General features: G+C 36.8%; 1 protein-coding gene across 3 annotated transcripts in view; it reads left to right on the forward strand.

The window, feature by feature from the left end:
- The window catches only part of NAV3 (neuron navigator 3), a 617,699-nt gene that overhangs the window by 555,177 nt on the left and 43,682 nt on the right, over positions 1-18,840 (forward strand). For all 3 annotated transcript variants that reach the window (XM_047741951.1, XM_047741949.1, XM_047741950.1), the window contains exons 23-24: positions 5,687-5,770; positions 15,241-15,352. In XM_047741951.1, the coding sequence (XP_047597907.1) occupies positions 5,687-5,770; positions 15,241-15,352 (196 nt within the window). The remainder of the gene's footprint in view (positions 1-5,686; positions 5,771-15,240; positions 15,353-18,840) is intronic.

The raw sequence follows: 18,840 nt of genomic DNA on the forward strand, positions 1-18,840 counted from the left end.
CTTTCTTTACCATTTGGTTTACAATGTCGCTTCAGATCTCAGAGCATATGAATCATCAAGGAATTTTTTTGTTAATATTTTATTTTTTCTAAAAAGCAGTTCTAAAAAATACTGCATTTAAATTTCATTCAGAGAATATGTTCAGATGTTCAAAGTAACAAATTCAGATATTTGCTAATATCTGTTGATGTGTGTAATATATGCATATATTATACATGTACAGAAATTAAATTAATCGTAAGACCGAATGAAATTATCTGTACAGAACTCTTTAATATAAGCCAAAAATTATTTGTAACCTTGTAATCGTATTTGGAAGTAGAGATAAACCTTGTATTTTTTTAGTTTATTTAGACTAAAAGAGTAAAACCTTTATTTAGACAAAAGCTTTATTTAGACTAAAAGAGTAAAAGAGTAAACCTTTTAGTTTCTGGTTAAATAAGATCACTACAATGAGCATGATTGTAGAGAAGTGAAGTAGCAAAAGCCATGATTTTTAAAAGATTTTATTTATTATTTGAGAGAGCGAGCGAGCAAGCACAAGCAAGGGAAGTGGCAGGCAGAGGGAGAAGCAGATTACCCGCTGAGCAGGGAGCCCTATGCCAGGCTTCATCCCGGAACCTTGGGATCATGACCTGAGTCAAAGGCAGACGCCCAACTGACTGAGCCACCCAGGCGCCCTGAGACAAGATTTTTATTAATTGTTACTTTTTGAAATTTAATGATTATTTAAGTATCTAGATATTCATTTTTTACTCAATATTTAATCACTCTATCAGGACTAAAATGATTTTCCTTAATTTGGGTTTTTTTTTTTTTAATTGATCTCTTAGTTGATCTGTGTTTGGTCCAGGCAATAATCTTTTTATAAAGAGTCCACACAATAATCCATGTTTCAATTTTTACATTTGCTTCTCTACTAAAATGCTTCTTCCCCACTTTGTTAAAAGGAGCAACAGCAGGTGCACCTGGGTAGGGCAGTCGGTTAAGCATCTGACTCTTGGTTTTGGCTCAGGTCATGATCTCAGGGTTGTGAGATCAAGCCCCATGTTGGGCTCTGTGCTCAGAGTGGATTCTGCTTGAGACTCTCTTTCCCTCTCCCCCTGCTTTTTCTCTCTCTCTAATAAATAAATAGATTGATCTTAAAAAAAAAAAAAAAAGGAGCAGTGGTAAATTAGAAAGGGATCCAACCAACTCACTCCTCATTTGACTGGTAAAGTAAACCTTCATTCAGTAGAATGTGCACTGAATCTTCCCATCCACTTTTGAAGTTCTCTGATTAGAGCTTCAGAAAGCCCCTGGAGGACTCTCTGTAAAGCCCTTTCTCCTAGGATGTTTTTAGAAAGGTGAGAGGATATGTTGGCAGACACTGCTGTCCAACCTTCCCTGAATCAGTACCCCACCTATGAACACGAAGAAAAGAGGAGCGCCCCAGCAAGCATCTGTGAACATATGGTCATATCAAGCAGTCAGCCAGGGGCCCTCTGGCCTCTCACCTGCACCTCCCTTCAGCCAAGTCCGATGGGGACCATTAGTTTATGTTCTAATATGTTTTGTTTATCAACCTCAGCTCTTACATATTTAGAAATGGGTACTAAGATGTTATTATTTCCATTTTTCAAAGATATCACTGAATGAATATGTCACAAAACAAAGGGTACTTTTTTTTTTTCCCTTTCAGCACATAATGTCTTTTAGCCAAAAATCTCTCGGGTATTATTTTGTTTAGGATTGTGTCCTATTTTTTTGCTTTATTTAATATTTTTATGTATTCTGGCAGTTACTCTTGCTTTTCTGCATCTCCTTTTACAGAAAACAATTTTGCACATATTAACAATGACAAACACTGAAGGAACGATTTTATGATGTGTAAAAGAAATGCGAAACGTTATTTATGATAATTTCAGAATCATTTTCAGTTCATCTATTGATTTTCAAATGTAAAGTCACATTTATATACATCTCCATATAAATCTATGTATATCTTTTTTGGTTGATGGACTGTCACTAAATTCTGGGTGAGTGAGTACAATGCAGGCACTTTTTGTAATTTTCCATCTTACTGTTTAGCAGCACAATAATTCCCTTTATGTATAGATTCAGATTATATTATGGGATTCTAAAACAAAAGACAGTATATACTAGAAATACCTTCCCTTAACTAATATGCATCCGTGTCTATTTTATTCCCTTGACAAACTTCACCTAACACAAGTCAGGGATTGTATCATAGTGATACGATTTTACTCTGGCTTGAAAATTATGCAGCTGGTAATGAAAAAGTCAGAAGCAAGTAAACCATGATCAATAGCCCCCCTAAGAATCCACAGTTTTGGGGCGCCTGGGTGGCTCGGTGGGTTAAGGCCTCTGCCTTCGGCTCAGGTCATGGTCCCAGGGTCCTGGGATGGAGCCCCATATTGGGCTCTCTGCTCAGCGGGGAGCCTGCTTCCTCCTCTCTCTCTGCCTGCCACTCTGCCTACTTGTGATCTCTCTCTGTCAAATAAATAAAATCTTTAAAAAAAAAAAAAGAATCCACAATTTTAAAAAAGTCATCATTTTATTAAGTTTTTCAGGTAAGATCTATTGTCCTATACTCAATTGGTTTTACTTTCCATTTTCCTTCCACTGAGGTGACAAAGATCATCACTGGTAGGAATGGTATCTGTTATTGGTCTCTTGGACTCCCTTTCCATTAATCCAACTGGTGAGAAATTTAACCTGTATTACCTTCAAAGTAACAAAGTTAATCTGATAACCTAAGCCAAGGCCACATAAATTTAAAGCAGTATTTCACTAACATACTCACAACATATTTTTCATGGAGAATAATGTGACTTAAATGTTCTTTGGTAACCACTTACACGTTTTTTGTACGAGTAATTAATGAACAGCAATGTTCCAAAAATTAAAAACTGACATTGTCATAGTGAACGTTTTGTATTAACTAATAGCTATGAAATACAGGCAGTATATTTATTCAGCATATTCACATTCTTATTTTCTTTGTCGTATTTTAACTCCTGTTTAACTGAGAAAATATGCATAGAAGGTAAAAGTATAATTTCCTTCCGAGTTTATACATTCAAGTTTATATATCTGATAATTAAGCTGTACAGTTGTTTGGGAGAATTAAAATTGCAATATTGAGTAGAATCTTGCATTTCTTTTAGTACATATTAACAGTGGTTTCCAGCCAGAATTTTCTCTATTCTAAAAGAAAGTGAGAGATTTTATTTTAGGATTTAGTATCCCATTGTATAGTCACAGCAGGATTATTGTTAATAACCTCAATGGGAATCAGCACAAATGGTCAATCAGGGACAAATATATTATAAATCACATAAAGCAATGTATTCCAGCAAAAATCTAACTCCTGTGACATACCACATGTTTGAATCTCAGAAACACAATGTTAAGAAAAGGAAAACAGTCATAAAAATATTGTGGCACATGATTCCACTCTGATAGTTTTAAAAATAGAAAAGCTAAAAGATAGTGTTTAGAGATACAAGCTTTGTTGTGTAACTATAAAGAGAAGTAAGAAAATAATTATCATAAGTGTTACAAGAATAGTGGTTATCTTTGGGGCAGGGAGAGGGGAACATAGAGGAAAGGTAAGGGAACACTTCTACAATCTTCTTGACGTGGCTGGTGACAGTATGAATGTTCACTGCTTGAGAGACCAGTGAGCTGTGCATTTTCATTTGGTTCACTTTCAATATGGTTAATATGGTCTAATATGGTTTTGTTCACTTAAAAGTTTTTTACAATAAAAAAGTTTATGTATGAGAGAAAATGGTACGTAACCTTATGTTAATCTCTGATATAGTCCTAAGTCTGATGTAAGGATATTCCTTGTTGTTGGAAACATTTTCAACTACGAGATACTGTTCTTTTTTTTTTTTAAAGAGTGTTATTTATCCTAATAAGTCTGTGAACTAGCCTTGGAATATAATTCTCAAGGTTATGTTCATGTGTGTGTATGTATGAGATTGAGAGAGAGAGAGACAGTTGGTGGGGCGGGGGGTGGGGAGATAGAGGCAAGAGAGAGTGGAAAAAGAATAAAGATTTGTACTGGTGGACTGAAGATTAATTGAAGTATTCTTCACAAATGATCTTTATATTGTTGTGTCAGGAAAAGAAAGGGAGCACAAGATAAGCTCAGAGCTAGGAACAAAGACGCCTTTATATGTAATACTAATGAAAGAGACTTGTACATTCTAGCTGTTACCAATAATGGAATAAACTTCTTGCTGTTATCAGTAGTGGAATAAACTTCTAGCTGTTACAACTAATGGAATAAATTTCTAGTGCCCTAATTCTTGGGACTCCTAGCATCTGTCTGATAATAGCTACCTCAGCTTTTCAGCTCTACTAGAGTAACAAGGTGATGTATTTTAATAAGCCCTTTTGCTCCCTTCTCTTAAAAAATTAATCTTTTGCCAAGGATTGCCAAATTTCTCCACCCTTGACACGTATAGTTTTTTACAGATGTAAGGTGTAAAATATTCTATCATTGTATCTTTGTAAGGGAATAATAAAATTCGATCAGTCTAAGATAAGACAGGATGGGACTGGGGAGGGAGACAAACCATAAGAGACTTTCAATCTCAGGAAACAAACTGAGGGTTGCTGGGGGCTGGGAGGGGTAGGGAGAGGGTGGTTGGGTGATGGACATTGGGGAGGGTATGTGCTATGGTGAATGCTGTGAATTGTGTAAGACTAATGATTCACAGGCATGTACCCCGAAGCAAATAATACATTATATGTTAATTAAAATATATAACTAAAATATTTTTTAAAAGGCACCTGTAGCTCTCCTCCAGCAACAGTGAGAGATTGAAGCATCTCTCCATGCTTAATATTCTGTGGGTGAAGCTGTTGGATCACGGCGTGCCAACAGAAACTGGCCTATTCAAGAGCTGTAAGATTGTCAAATACTTCTTAATCATAAGAGTTAGTGTCTTATGCCTCAATATGTATAATTCCCTGAGATTTAAAATAAAACCCAAAAGCCATGAAAACTTAAATAAAATATGACTGAATATCATCTCTAGCTGGCCTCCCCGCACTTCCTTAGTTGAAGGGAATAAAGTAGAAATAAAAGCCCTATTATTGAAAGGAGTTTGGAAAGTGAAGACAACTCTTTCTGATTCCATTCTTTGTACACACAAAAAGAGGAAAGATCGTGTGTTAGCTGTCAGCAGATGTCTGACACTTGAAGGAGAGGATCATTACAACGAAGGAGCTAACAATATCTCCAAAGGTCATCATGCACGTATAAAAATGAGAAACATTTGTCCATTGACTGTGGCAGTGGCTTCCTCTTGAGCTTTAAGTCTAAAAACTTGGCAACTCCGAACTTTATTCAGTATTTTGGGTGTCAAATCCTCTGTGATATGCAAGTCAGAAGGTGTTGTTATTTGCAAAATACCATCCCTTTTCAGAAGTTGAACTCACATTAAATGTCAAGAGACAGAAGCGCTGAATTTAAACTGAAGTTTAGAAATGACATAAACAAAGATTTACATTGAAGGAGAGTCGTCATTGAAAGCTAACCATGATGGTCATAGTATTTAAAGAGTTAGAATACCTGAAATTAACCATTTTTATAAAATCAAGAGTTGTCATCCATCCACATAAGGTTCTGACATTCAAAACGTGTTCCTTCCATTTTTGTTCCCAGGCTCATCTCGTAGCAGCTTTTGAGAAGAGTTTAGGGAATATGACGGGCCGACTGCAGAGTCTAACCATGACAGCAGAACAGAAGGTATGTCCAAGAAATGCCACAGGGGGCTTGAAATAAGACAGCAAGTTGCAGAGAATGTTTAAACAATACATGAGGGGCCGCTCCTTAAACATAATGTGGCAGAGGATACATTACACACTAAACTGGAAAATGACAAGATAATACTTTTTTCTTTTCAGATTTTAATTTCTAAAGACATATGATTCAGTTTAACCCATAGCAGAGCACACACATCACATACACACACACACACGGGCACACACACACAAAGTTCTTCCCAGGCAGTCTATTATTTTACTCCCGGTTGGACCTATTAAAAGAATACCAATGATTAGGAAGAGAAACAGTTGTATAGGAGAAGAGTCAGAATATTCTAGGAACAACTTGTTATACAGTTGGCAAGAATGGACTCCGATAAGAATTTTCGCAAACACGTGGTCTGCAAGCCCAGATACAGATGATGGCTACAAGCAGAGATAGCTGTGGAGAAAGTCTGGAGGAGAGGTGAGGACTCTGTAAAGGAAGGGGCTCACATTAGAGCAGCTGTAGGACAAGAGGCTGAAACACTGATCCTGAGCTGAAGTTTAGAAATACAGAATGCTAGATGAAAATTTGTGTCCTTTTGGAGTAATGGGGATTAGTTTGCATCTGGGATTGCTGTCTTTGAAAAGTAAAGTTAACTCGTATCAAAAATCTTTAAATAAACCCAAAGAGTTTTATGGAAGGGGGAAGGAATTCTAAAAAGAAAGAAACAGAGAATTTAGTTCATGAGGCAAACATATCAAAAAGGCTCGTGTTGCCAGGAAAGAATATGGACACTTCCCATGGGAGGACCAGTGACTTACCTGTCAGCCATTATTTTGGTAACCCTGACCTGAGACCTTGGATCAGTGTAAGAGATGGATGAAGTGTCTAAAACTATATGGAAACATTTCTAAAAACTGCATATGGGCATAATGTGAGCAGACGTCCATAGTTTTTGTCTAATTTCCAAAGAGATCCAAAATCAAGAAAGCTTAGGATATTTTCAGAATCAGTACCTATTTCTGTCCTGAGAAATGGCTTCAGTTTTGTCTTCAGTTCTGTAAAGTATGTCATTAGCTTTAGAGAACTAGTATATGTTACCATTTCATCAGTGTATCATTTTTTAAGTTAAAAAAAGACAAAAAACACCTGAATGAACAGACCAATTAAACTCAGGAGAAAACCAAATATTCCTGTACTAGCCTGGTGTAATTAGCAAACTCTGTTTTATTTGCCCTTATCTTCATTCTCCTATTTCAGAGATTTTCCCCTGCCCATGGAAGAGAATACTGTGCATCCCTGTCAAACCTGTTCTGTAAGGGAAGGTGACAAATGCCTCTTGAGCACAGAAATTTTATCTTCATCTTTTTTTGAAGGGGAGAGAAGCCGTCCAGTTTACCACTTCACTATGTAACCTAAGAGCTCAGCAAACAGGATGATGAGGTCATTTAGGGCAGCCAAGTGGGGAAGATTATGAATGTTGGAGCCCAAGAAAGCTTGAGTATGAATCTTGGGGACCCTCTTAAGAGCTGTAGAATCTTCTTTTGCTGACCCTCACGGTCATCATTTTAGAAGTCAGGTTTATAATCACTACCTTGCAGAATCACTCTGAGGAATAAGCAAGATACTATCTAAGGCCACACGCGGTGGATAGTCCAAAAAAAAAAGTTACCTTTCTTTACATTTCCCTCCTTTTTTCCCTTAAAAAAATGTAGGTTAAACCAAATTCATCATTGGCCATATGCCAGTGTCTTGCTAAAAATCATGGTTAGTATTCAAGTCTCAATGTCTTCAAGAAATCAAAATTAACATTTTTTACCATCCCATATTTCCTTTGATTCTTTTGTATTTATAAGTTAAACTTCTCATAGATATTGAAAAACTATGATGCATTTGTTCATTTGTAATGCCTCTGAATAATGCCTGAGTGTTTTTAAAATGTATCTGCATAATACGTGGAATTTTATAACTATGTGCACATTAACCATTAAGGAACATTGCCAAAGCTATAAAATTTTCTCAGAAGATATCATGGTGTCTGAAATTGCCTTGCCATTTTTTAACTGAAAATAAAGTGATTGCATGTCTCATTGCAAGCCGTACACACACAACAACATTAGTAAGTAGTTTATTTTACTAATCTGAGATTTATAACTTGCATACTTCCAAGGTGGTTTTGGGAATCATAAAATTAATTGCAATATGAAATGGCACAATTCCATAACAGAATCTAGTGCAAACAAGCAGAGGAATGTATATAACAAGATGCCTGAGCCTATGTAATCGGTACCACAAAGCACTGAAAGGAGTTGAATGTCAAGGAGGCTAAGGCATAAAGGGAGATTGCTTGGCCTGTCTGTTCTCATTTTCTGACCAGAAGAGCATAATTTAGATCAAAGAGACAAACTTTTTGGCACTGAATTCAAGGACAAATTTATTGTAAAGTTTCTTAAATTGGGGTCATGGAATAACAAAAGGCAAAACTGCTGTTCAAATAGACATTTCTCTAAAAGCTGAGGGCATAACATTTAATCATATTTCAGTAAAGTCATTTCTTCAGGGAGCTGAGATAAAAGGGTATATTGCTCTCTGGTGATCCAACAATCCTGGGAAAAAGATTAGTGCATATAGAGCAGAGGTTTTGAAATTCTGTTCTTCGAGTTCCAAGGCTCATTTGTCCATTTAATCATTCACCAAAGCTATGTTGAATTTCTACTGTGTATGAGAGATGGCTCTAGCTAGTGAGAATTCAGCAGTGAAATATATATATGTAGGTAACATATACTACATATAATATATGTATGCATTTTATTTATATACACATACACACACATGCTGTTTACATCCTAGTTTATAACTGGTTAAAATATAAAATAGAGTTTATTTTCTAATAGGTGACAGATTAGGATTAAAAATACAGGATTTCAGTTGAGGATAAGCACCGCTGAGAATGTTGAGAGTGAGGATGTTGGGAGGCAAGGTGGGATGCTAACACATGAAGCAACAAAAGCCAAGATGGTTACATGGTCTTGGCTACATACTTAAATGTAAATGAAGCTGGGACTCAAATCCAAGTGTCTGGACTTCTTCTGGCTTCAAAGTATGATTTTCAACAATCACATGGCATTAATAGCCTGAAAGCTGTATGAAAATTTTAGCTTGATTTTATAAACCAAGTCCACTTCCTTGAATAGTGTCTTAAAATCTTTCCTTGTTCCCAGGTGCCGTATCTGGAATCCTGGTTCTCTTACCAGAGCACTGCTTTTATACATTTATAGCCTGGTGAGAAAGAAAAGACATGAATCGCTCAGGAGGCAGAAAATTTGGGGTGCCATTGGAAATATAATAATAGTGTCCTGAGAGGGCTCACAGGGGACCACCGCATCTTGACTTTGGTTCCAGAAGTGAAGATGGCATGGATGGAAGTAGGGGTAGGGGTAGAAGATGGCGCGGGTGGAAGATGGGAGTAAATGCGGCACAGAGGGGGCCCTTTGGGCTCTAGGAGGATGAAAAAGAATAATTCCAGGAAAACGGAGGACTACGTGTCGTAGAAGAAGGGGCACAGTGAGCATGAGCTTGAGCAAGGAGGGATATTAAGGGAGACATTAAGGGACGTGGAGAGGGAAAACGTGAAACTAAGGCTAGAAAGATGTCTAGGGAATCTGGTCCTTGAAAACAAGGAGCCATTCCAAGGCTTTTGACTCTAAACTAACATGATAAAAGTTAGTTAATGAAGATCAGTTCATCAGCATTTCCCGACAGTTTAACAGCATCCTCAGTAGCCACTGGGAGGCTACGTGCTACATAATAGTAAGTTTATAAGTAGGGAAAATTGAGATACTTGTCATGAATGCTTGTTGGCTGGAGAGAGAAATTGTCTCTAAGTATTGCCCTATACCTAACCTAAGGTTCAACAGATGGCAACACTGACATAGTTTGATCAAGAATTTTGCCTGGAGGGGCGCCTGGGTGGCTCAGTGGGTTAAGCCTCTACCTTTGGCTCAGGTCATGAGCTCAGGGTCCTGGGATTGAGCCCCACATCGGGCTCTCTGCTCAGCAGGGAGCTGCTTCCCCCCTCTCTCTCTGCCTGCCTCTCTGCCTACTTGTGATCTCTGTCAAATAAATAAATAAAATCTTGAAAAAAAAAAAGAATTTTGCCTGGATTTATGGTCCTTGTCCCTTTATTAGCACTTCTCCATCAAGACTCTTTGAGAGAATGAAGATTTAATGGCCTGAGATATCTATTATAAGTGATAAAAATAACTTTTTTCTCTGCGTCTGGAGTGGTATGACCTTTGTACCATCCTTGTCAGAACTGAAAAAAAAATGCCATTCAAATTTTTGTTCAGCACTTTATTTTCTTATAGAGTACCAGATGACGAAGGCTGTAATGCAAGTCATCAAAATGGCAAGAATTTTACAAATCTGTATTTTTATGAATGAATTTTTTTCAGAACTACTGCTAAATTCCAGCGAACTTACTAAGGCTATACTCACTGATAATTTGAAGACTTTCAAATTATTTCCCTGTAGCAGTTGTGCCAGAGGCCATTAGAACATATATTGAGGTGTACTTGGTTAGTCTTTTTAGAATGTCAGAACACAGGGGCACGTGGGCGGCTTAGTTGATTAAATGTCTGACAGGGTTGTGATACTGAGACCCACATCCAGCTCCCTGCTGGGCGTGAAGCCTGCTTAAGATGCTCTCTCTGCCTCTCTCTCTCTCTCTCTCTCTCTCTCTCAAAATAATTAATTAACAGGAATGTCAGAGACAGCAGAGGGATATCTTTTTGTAGAAGTTTAGAGCTCAGATATTGATCCTCATGCCAACTGTAAAGTCTGGGGTTTGCTCATTCTTACCTCTGTGAAGCTACTTTTTTGGTGACTAGATAAATAGACACTTAAGCATTAAAAATGAGAAAATGCAAAGCCAATTATCTGAAAATAGATAATGTGGAACTAGCTAAAAATTTCATTGAATTAACTCTTCCCATTTCAGGTTAAAATATTTGTCATATAGAAGTGTTTTTAAAAATGTATCACTAGAGGGGCCCTTGGGTAGCTCAGTGGGTTAAAGCCTCTGCCTTTAGCTCAGGTCATGATCTCAGGGTCCTGGGATCGAGCCCTGCAATGGACTCTCTGCTCAGCATGGAGCCTGCTTCCCCCTCACTCTCTGCGTACTGTGATCTCTCTCTGTCAGATAAATAATAAAATCTTTAAAAAATATGTATCACTAGAGTCAGAAAATATGTTCATTAGCCTTTTAGAGCATAGGATAACTTGAATCCATGTTATTCATGGAAACAAGTTACTTGCACTACTAGAATTCGGGGAACTTAGAGCATTTTGTTAGAGTCAGGGCTGGTTGGGTTCTTTCAGTAGAAAAATTTACAAGCTTTCAAGGCACACACATAGGCATGGAGAGTAGGACATGTTCAAAGAAGATACAGCTAGATAGTGTAAGATTAACGGAGTGTCAGTGTAAGGAAGCAAAAGCAGGTTTAGTGCAAATTTTTAAGTCTTGCCTAGAAGGTCAAATTGGTTGAGCCAAGCTTGTAGGATTTTCAGCAAGGCCTGTGTCCAGAAGAAATTTGGAAGGAGGTCAGATGCAGTTAGGAAATTAGGATGGAAGAGACACTAGGTTAGGGCTAGCATTATAACAAAGTATTTGATCACCTCATTTTGAAGCATTCTAAGTCTGACCTTGATAACTCAGTTAGCCTCAGAGACATGTACAAAGCAGTTAGAAAAGATACTGGCTCCATCCAGCTTGTTTTACATGAGAAACTGTCTTGGAAAAAGCAGATGTCTGGGGCATTGTTATCTTGAAGAGCTTATTATAGGTGAATGAAGTTTCAGTTTAATTCCCACTTTTGAAAAGTGGAAAAATATCTACGAAGTATAATCTGATCATCTATTCCCAAGATCCTGTACAGAATCATCCTAAGTCCTGTCTTCTCTTTAGTATATAATGAAGAGAGCAGAAACTGGAAACTACTGAATTAGAAGAGGCATTAAACCCATATCTTGATGGCATATACATTTTCCAGGTTTTTCTTCTGAAAGTTGAATAGAGAGTCTCAAAACTGAAGTATCTTTTATTTGGTCCCCTTCAAAATAAAGAGACTAAATGAAAATATTTCAGAGTGTCAAATGATTTTATATTTGGCTATTTCTAGAACTTGCTTCTTACTATATTTCTGATCTACTCCACACCAGGGCTCCCCCTCAAAAAAAGAGGATTTCGTAATTGTACTTGGAAGCAACATTGTAATTTCTAAGCATTATAGTCATCTTAGAAAAATATAACTTAAGGGATACCCTGGGTGGCACAATCAGTTGAGGACCTGACTCTTGGTCTTAGCTCAGGTCGTGATCTCAAGATAGTGATCTTAGGGTTGTGATATCTAGCCCCACCTGGGGCCCTGTGCTCAGCTCACAGCCTGCTTGGGATTCTTTCTTCCTCTCCCTCTACCCATCCTGCTTGGGTTCTCTCTCTAAAATAAATAAATATTTTTTTAAAAAGATATATAGCTTAAAAATAAATGTGAACCACCAACTGTAATTATGAAGAAGAAAGAAAAGACTAGAAACAAACTATTATAAAACAATTTCTATGTCTCAGCCAAGTTTTCATTTTAAAGTGCTTTTATTAATCTTTATATACTTACTACTGGAAGAGAGAAAGGGAAACCTGACTTTGTTGCTATCCTTAATTTTAGGGGCACCTGGGTGGCTCAGTTAATTGAGGTTCTGCCTTTGACCCGGGTCATGAACCCCAGGGTCTGGGGATCGAGCCCCACATCGGACTCCCTGTTCAGCGGGGAGTCTGCTTCTCCCTCTTCCTCTGCCCATCCCCCTGCTACTTGTGTCCGCTCTCTCTCAAATAAATAGATAATCTTTTTAAAGAAGATACTTAATTTTAGGGGGTGCCTGTGTGGCTCAGTGGGTTAAGCCGCTGCCTTCGGCTCAGGTCATGATCTCAGGGTCCTGGGATCAAGCCCCTGCATCAGGCTCTCTGCTCAACAGGGAGCCTGCTTCCTCCTCTCTCTCTCTGCCTGCCCCTCTGCCTACTTGTGATCTCTGTCAAATAAATAAATAAAATCTTTTAAAAAAAAGATACTTAATTTTAAAAGTGATCATTCTTCTATCTCATATTAAATGCAGTTTTCTGAAAAAGCAATATTCCCTGAGCATTCCACTTCTAATCTTTTTAAAAACAGTTTTAGGGCAGCCTGGGTGGCTCAGTGGGTTAAAGCCTCTGCCTTCGGCTCAGGTCATGCTCCCGGGGTCTTGGGATCAAGCCCCGCATCGGGCTCTCTGCTCAGCAGGGAGCCTGCTTCCTCCTCTCTCTCTGCCTGCCTCTCTGCCTACTTGTGATCTCTGTCTGTCAAATAAATAAATAAAATCTTAAAAAAAAAAACAGTTTTGAGGAGAGATTTCTCTAGAAAAGATTAAAGTTTAGACATTGAAATAAGTCAGCTTACTCACAAAATTAAGCTGTATTTTTAGACCTTTGCATGAGATCTCATTCCATTTTTCTTCTTTCAACATAAGGCCACATTTTTCAGCAGGTTTTTTTAATCCATAGTACAAGCATTCTTGTTTTAAATTCAAGGATGAAAATCTGATTTTCATTAAAATTTAATGTGCATTCTAATCTATATGTTGTAAAATTAGTATTTAAATTATTTGATTCATTAAGTATGCACTATAGAATTCCTTTTGTGAAGTTTTCTGGTAAAGGTAGAATGAATTTCCATAAATATTTTACTATTGGGAGATTTATTTTAAATGGAAAATACATTAAATTTTGGAAAATTTATCTATTACTGATTGAGCAAGGGACAAAATTATAGAGAGAACTTGGAGAGAGTAAGAAATTATGATGAATTGGGTCTGAATTTTGTATTATGGCAGTGGAAATTTTCCACAAACATGTTATTTTTTCCTTTTTGATGAATATATGCAAATTAAATTACAGTCAAATATTTGAAGATCCAGCTGTGAATCCGGGAGGTTGCTATCGATCACTCATTATGAGATTCTTTGACTTATAAACTATTAGAAGTCTGTAAGAGGGTTTATTATTATTTTAATTATCTGTCCTCTATTAGAAATATGTCAGATATCCAGTGAAAATAGTTATAGGACATACTAGGTATCTATTCCAAACTTGGCTATCATTTCACTTAGCATTGCCTATTTTATGTTTTTTGGGTTTTTTAGGTTTTTAGTTTTTTTTTTTTCAAGTGTCTAGGGTTAGACTAGTCTCTGGATGTTCTTACATCTGAAGATGTTTCCTCCAAAAGCAGTTGTCGTGATCTTACCTTTTTAATATATTCTGGGAGATGGAGAGTAGGAATAAGCTATTTACTATGGAGTGAAGAAACTGAGCCTGATTCTTTGAATTTCTGCCAAAGATGCTACAGAAAATGATGAGTGACAATTTACATTCCTTAGGGATTCTCCTTCTAAGAGGCTGACAACAATTCTAATTTTTAGAATTGCCACCACTGCCCCTTGTTTTTGAGCTCCTCAGGGAAATACTGCCCAAGCTGAAACAATATTCTACTTCCTTTTTTGGAGAGGCACATATCCTATCTTCTTCATTCTTTCTTGTAGTCATTTCTGATAATTCACTTAGATAACTGAAAAATCATGTCTATGTTCATTGGGACACATCTTAAAGTTACCCTGGGTTCAATAAGGAAAGAGATGTTTCATAACAATTTGATGTGTAGGCTACCTTTTTTTTTTTCTTTTATAAATTAGTATCATTTAAGGGCTATAGATTGCATGTATTTCTATTCACTTTAAAAAAAAAATTCCTGTGTTGCTTTGGCTTGGTAAAATTTGGTCTCCATACTGGGAATATTACTGGATGAAAAGGATCAGAATCTAAGATGACCTTGATTTGCCCAGCAGAATTTAATAAGATGACGTGTAGTTAAGGCAAGGTAGGGATGAGTTCCTGCTTTTATACTTGAATATAAAGAATCAGTTCCCCAAGGGCAATATAAAGGAGACAAAATCTGAAGTCATTCATTCAACAAGAATTCAGGGTTTCCGGCTGACAGTAAATGCCATGTGAGGCACCTGTGCAATTCTGCTTGCTACTCTGTGATCTAATCATGGTGGTATTAATAAGTGTGGCATCAAGTGTGCAGTGTGATGTCTTGCTTTATATTGCACTGGTCAGCTTTAGATGCTACCCTTTGAAAGGAATAAAGACTATTCAGATCACATTTATACGAGAATAACCGAGACATTTTTCTAAAATTCTCCTTTACATTTAGATAAATAAGAAGTTGTTAGTTATGACTTGACAAGGTCAGTCAGGCATCCAAATCTCCCCAGACATTAGTACTACATAAAATGAAATCCGTGTGATGGTGAATTATGAACAAGGACATTTTACTTTTCTCTCTAGTCATTAAAACTTCTAAATTCTGTTTGTTTCACAGGAGTCTGAACTTATAGAACTAAGAGAAACCATTGAAATGCTGAAGGCCCAGAATTCCGCTGCCCAGGCTGCTATCCAGGGAGCACTGAATGGTCCAGACCACCCTCCCAAAGGTATATTTAGAAATACTGCCATTTTTCCTTCAATATAATAAATACCCATTTCATTTTATTTATTGGAATGAAGCTGCTTTTACTCAGTGGCACTGCCTTTTATAATGAATAAGTAGGCCTTAATGCAGTCAGAATTCCAGAAATTAAGAATAATAGGTTTCCTTATCAATAATTTTTTAGTTAACCTTAAGGAATTTGCCTCTATACACACAATTTTCTCCATTTGATTTGGTGAAAGTGGGGTTGGGGAGGTTGCTTAATGCATTTATATCTGACTTCAAGCAAAACACACCCTGTAAGGAGTCTGAAAATCTAGATCTGTAAACAAAAATAAAATAATCGATACGGTGAAATATCAAGTAATAGATATAAGGAAAATATCATTCTGGATGGAGGCAATAGACATGTACATATCTTACAGAAATGTTAAAAACAGTAAGAAAAATGACCGAAAGTCTGCTTTTCATTATTACTATGCTTCATCAGTTCTCAACAATAATAGGGGCGCCTGAGTGGCTCAGATGGTTAAGTGTCTGCTGCTGGCTCAGGTCACGATCTCCAGATCCTGGGATAGAGCTCTGCATCAGGCTCTTGGCTGGCTCAGCGGGGAGTCTGCTTCACCCTCTCCCTCTGCCTCTCCCCCCTGCTTGTGTGCTTTCTCTGTCTCTCTCTTTCAAATGAATAAATAAAATCTTAAAAAATAGTAATAAAATAATCTTATTTACCACCATACCCTCCTTAGTTTCCCACTGAAGAAATGCTTTGTATTCATGTCGTGTCATTTTTTTCTTTGCATAGGTTCAACTTATTCATGTCCTAACTCGTCAACAGCATTCAGTACGCTCAACTCTTCACCAGCATACAAAAAAAAAAAGCTTTTCTAAACCCTGAATGCCCTATCATGTACTTTCCCATTTCCAGGTGAATCCTGGGACCATTTTATGGAATCTTTTTTTTTTTTTAAAGATTTTATTTATCTATCCATCAGACAGAGATCACAAGCAGGCAGAGAGGCAGGCAGAGAAAACAGGCTCCCCGGCTGAGCAGGAAGCCCGATGCGGGGCTCGATCCCAGGACCCTGAGATCATGACCTGAGCTGAAGGCAGAGGCTTTAACCCACTGAGCCACCCAGGCGCCCCATTTATGGAATCTTTTAATGTCTCCAACAGTCAGTCATACTTCAGACCTCTGGAATATGGCTTCTCCTACCATCAAACCAAAACTGTTCTCTCCAGGATCCATAATGACTTACAGGACACAAAATCCAGTACAACATTTTAAAATTCTTATCGTATTTGATGTGTAAATAGCATTTGATATTGATGTCCTTCTATCCTACCCGACACATTCATTTCTTCACACTCTTAGTTTTTCTCCAGATTCTTTGAAATCTCTTTCAAAGTTTCTTTTGCAGGTTCACTCCTTTGTGTCCATTTGTTAAATGTTGGTATTTCTTAAAAACCCAGTCCTCAACTGACTTCAAGATTTGGTATACTGTGAGTCTCTTCATCCCCTCTAAAAGTCTGTACAAACTCATCTAATCCTCTAGCTATAATTATCATTTATGTGTTGATAACTGTCAAATATATCTCTCCAGGCCTGGCTCATCTTTTGAGTTACAGATCTATAAATCTAGCTGCCCCAGAGAGAGCTGTCTTTGGTTATCTTTGGATGTCTGTTTGTCACACTAAACTCAACATCTTCTAGTTTGAACTTGTCATCTTCCCTCTTAGCCTGCTTTGCCTTCAGTGTTCCTTGCCTCAGTAAACAGTACCTCCATCCTTCTATATAGCCATAAATCTAGATGTCATTCATAAATCCTCTTCTCTTCATTCATTAAATCACTAAGTTCTATTGATTCCACCTGTTAAATATCTCTCGGATCTGTTCCCTTTTCTCTCATCCTCCTATCACCATCTCTCATCTCTCCCCTGAACTATGACCACAAACTTCTAAATCCTTCCTGCCTTTCATCCTGCACCACTTTATATCATTCTGAAACCAAAGCAGTTGTCAACAACATATATATATATATATATATATATACAGATGTCCCATTGCCCTTAGAATGAAATGCAAACTTCTTAACATAACATAATCTTTCTTCACCAGCTTTGTTCATTCAGCAAATATTTATTGGCTGCCACTTACTAGCTAGACACTGCTTTAGACCTTATTCTCTGCTTTTTGTCATGTTGTATATTTCAGCTACCCTGAACTACTTCTAATTCTCTAAAAGTTCTTTTTGTGTTCTGGTTATATCTCCTTAAAATTTTCAACATAAAAACTTTTTGAAACCTTATAAGAGTTGGCCTAAATATGCTTCCTTGACCCTTAAGCTGGATAAGGTCCCCTTGTGATATCTTTCTGGAAATGCTGTGCTTCTATCCAAATTTGTCATATACTTTGGTGCCTTAATTTATTTAAGTTAATTGTGCCTTAATTGGTGCCTTAATTTATTTAAGTTAATTTCTGATCAACAGTTGGATGGTTTGTTTTTTCAGTCCAAGTGGCTATGATGATGCCTTATCACACAAAAGGGGCTTATATGAATTTTGATTTAAAAAATATAATTTTTTAAATACTTGAATTTAAATTTTAGGCAAAAATTATATAAAGTGAGATATACTTTAATTGAAGGTAAAACTAGTTCTCTAGGGGCTACTTCTGTTAAGAATTTAGCAACTTTCCATGTGGGGGAGTTGATTTATATGCCACATGGAAAATTACTGCATATTTAAAGCTTATCTTAGAGCTATAATAAAGCAGCTTATGTTCTAAATCTTCATGTCGTAAATAGGTCCAGAAGGGATTTTAAAAGGCTTAATCCTTTCTTTAACGCAGTACAAGTCACTGAAGTAAAACTTTCTGGAAGGATTCTTTTTATTGTAGCCAACAGGTACCCTTGTATACCTACTGGAACTGAAAAAAAGGAACTCCTCTGCTCTATGTGGGAGAGACACATACAATAAGCAAGATGGTAACAGTTAATATTCAAATTGGTCACGAAAGATTTAAAAACATTTTTATAAGATTTAAAATGCACAAAAACAGGAATTATAAATGTATATAGGATATTTAGATTAGGTTTATGTGATATTAAAACTTCATATTAAATTCAGTGAACATAAACCGATTTTTACTATATTGACCATTGACATAACATGGAGAAAATAAAGTCTCTTGGACTAATTTTGTTGTTTTCCATTGGTTATTAAGGTGATTGTACAAGCTATAAACTTACAGTCTGAAATCATATTGAGATTTGGTTTTTGAGGATTTTATATATTTATCTCAGACAAATTTGTAACATACAACCTTACAGTATATATTTGGAGTGGGACAACACAGACAGGCCAGACTATGACAAATTCACATAATGAATGTAACTTTCTATTTTCTATTTGTGCATCGTGTTTATTAACCAGGCATGATAAATAATAGTAGTCTATAATATAATAAATTTATTTATTCATGCACAAATGTTC

This window comes from Lutra lutra, chromosome 8 (genome assembly GCF_902655055.1).
Source record: "Lutra lutra chromosome 8, mLutLut1.2, whole genome shotgun sequence".
NCBI lineage: Eukaryota > Metazoa > Chordata > Mammalia > Carnivora > Mustelidae > Lutra > Lutra lutra.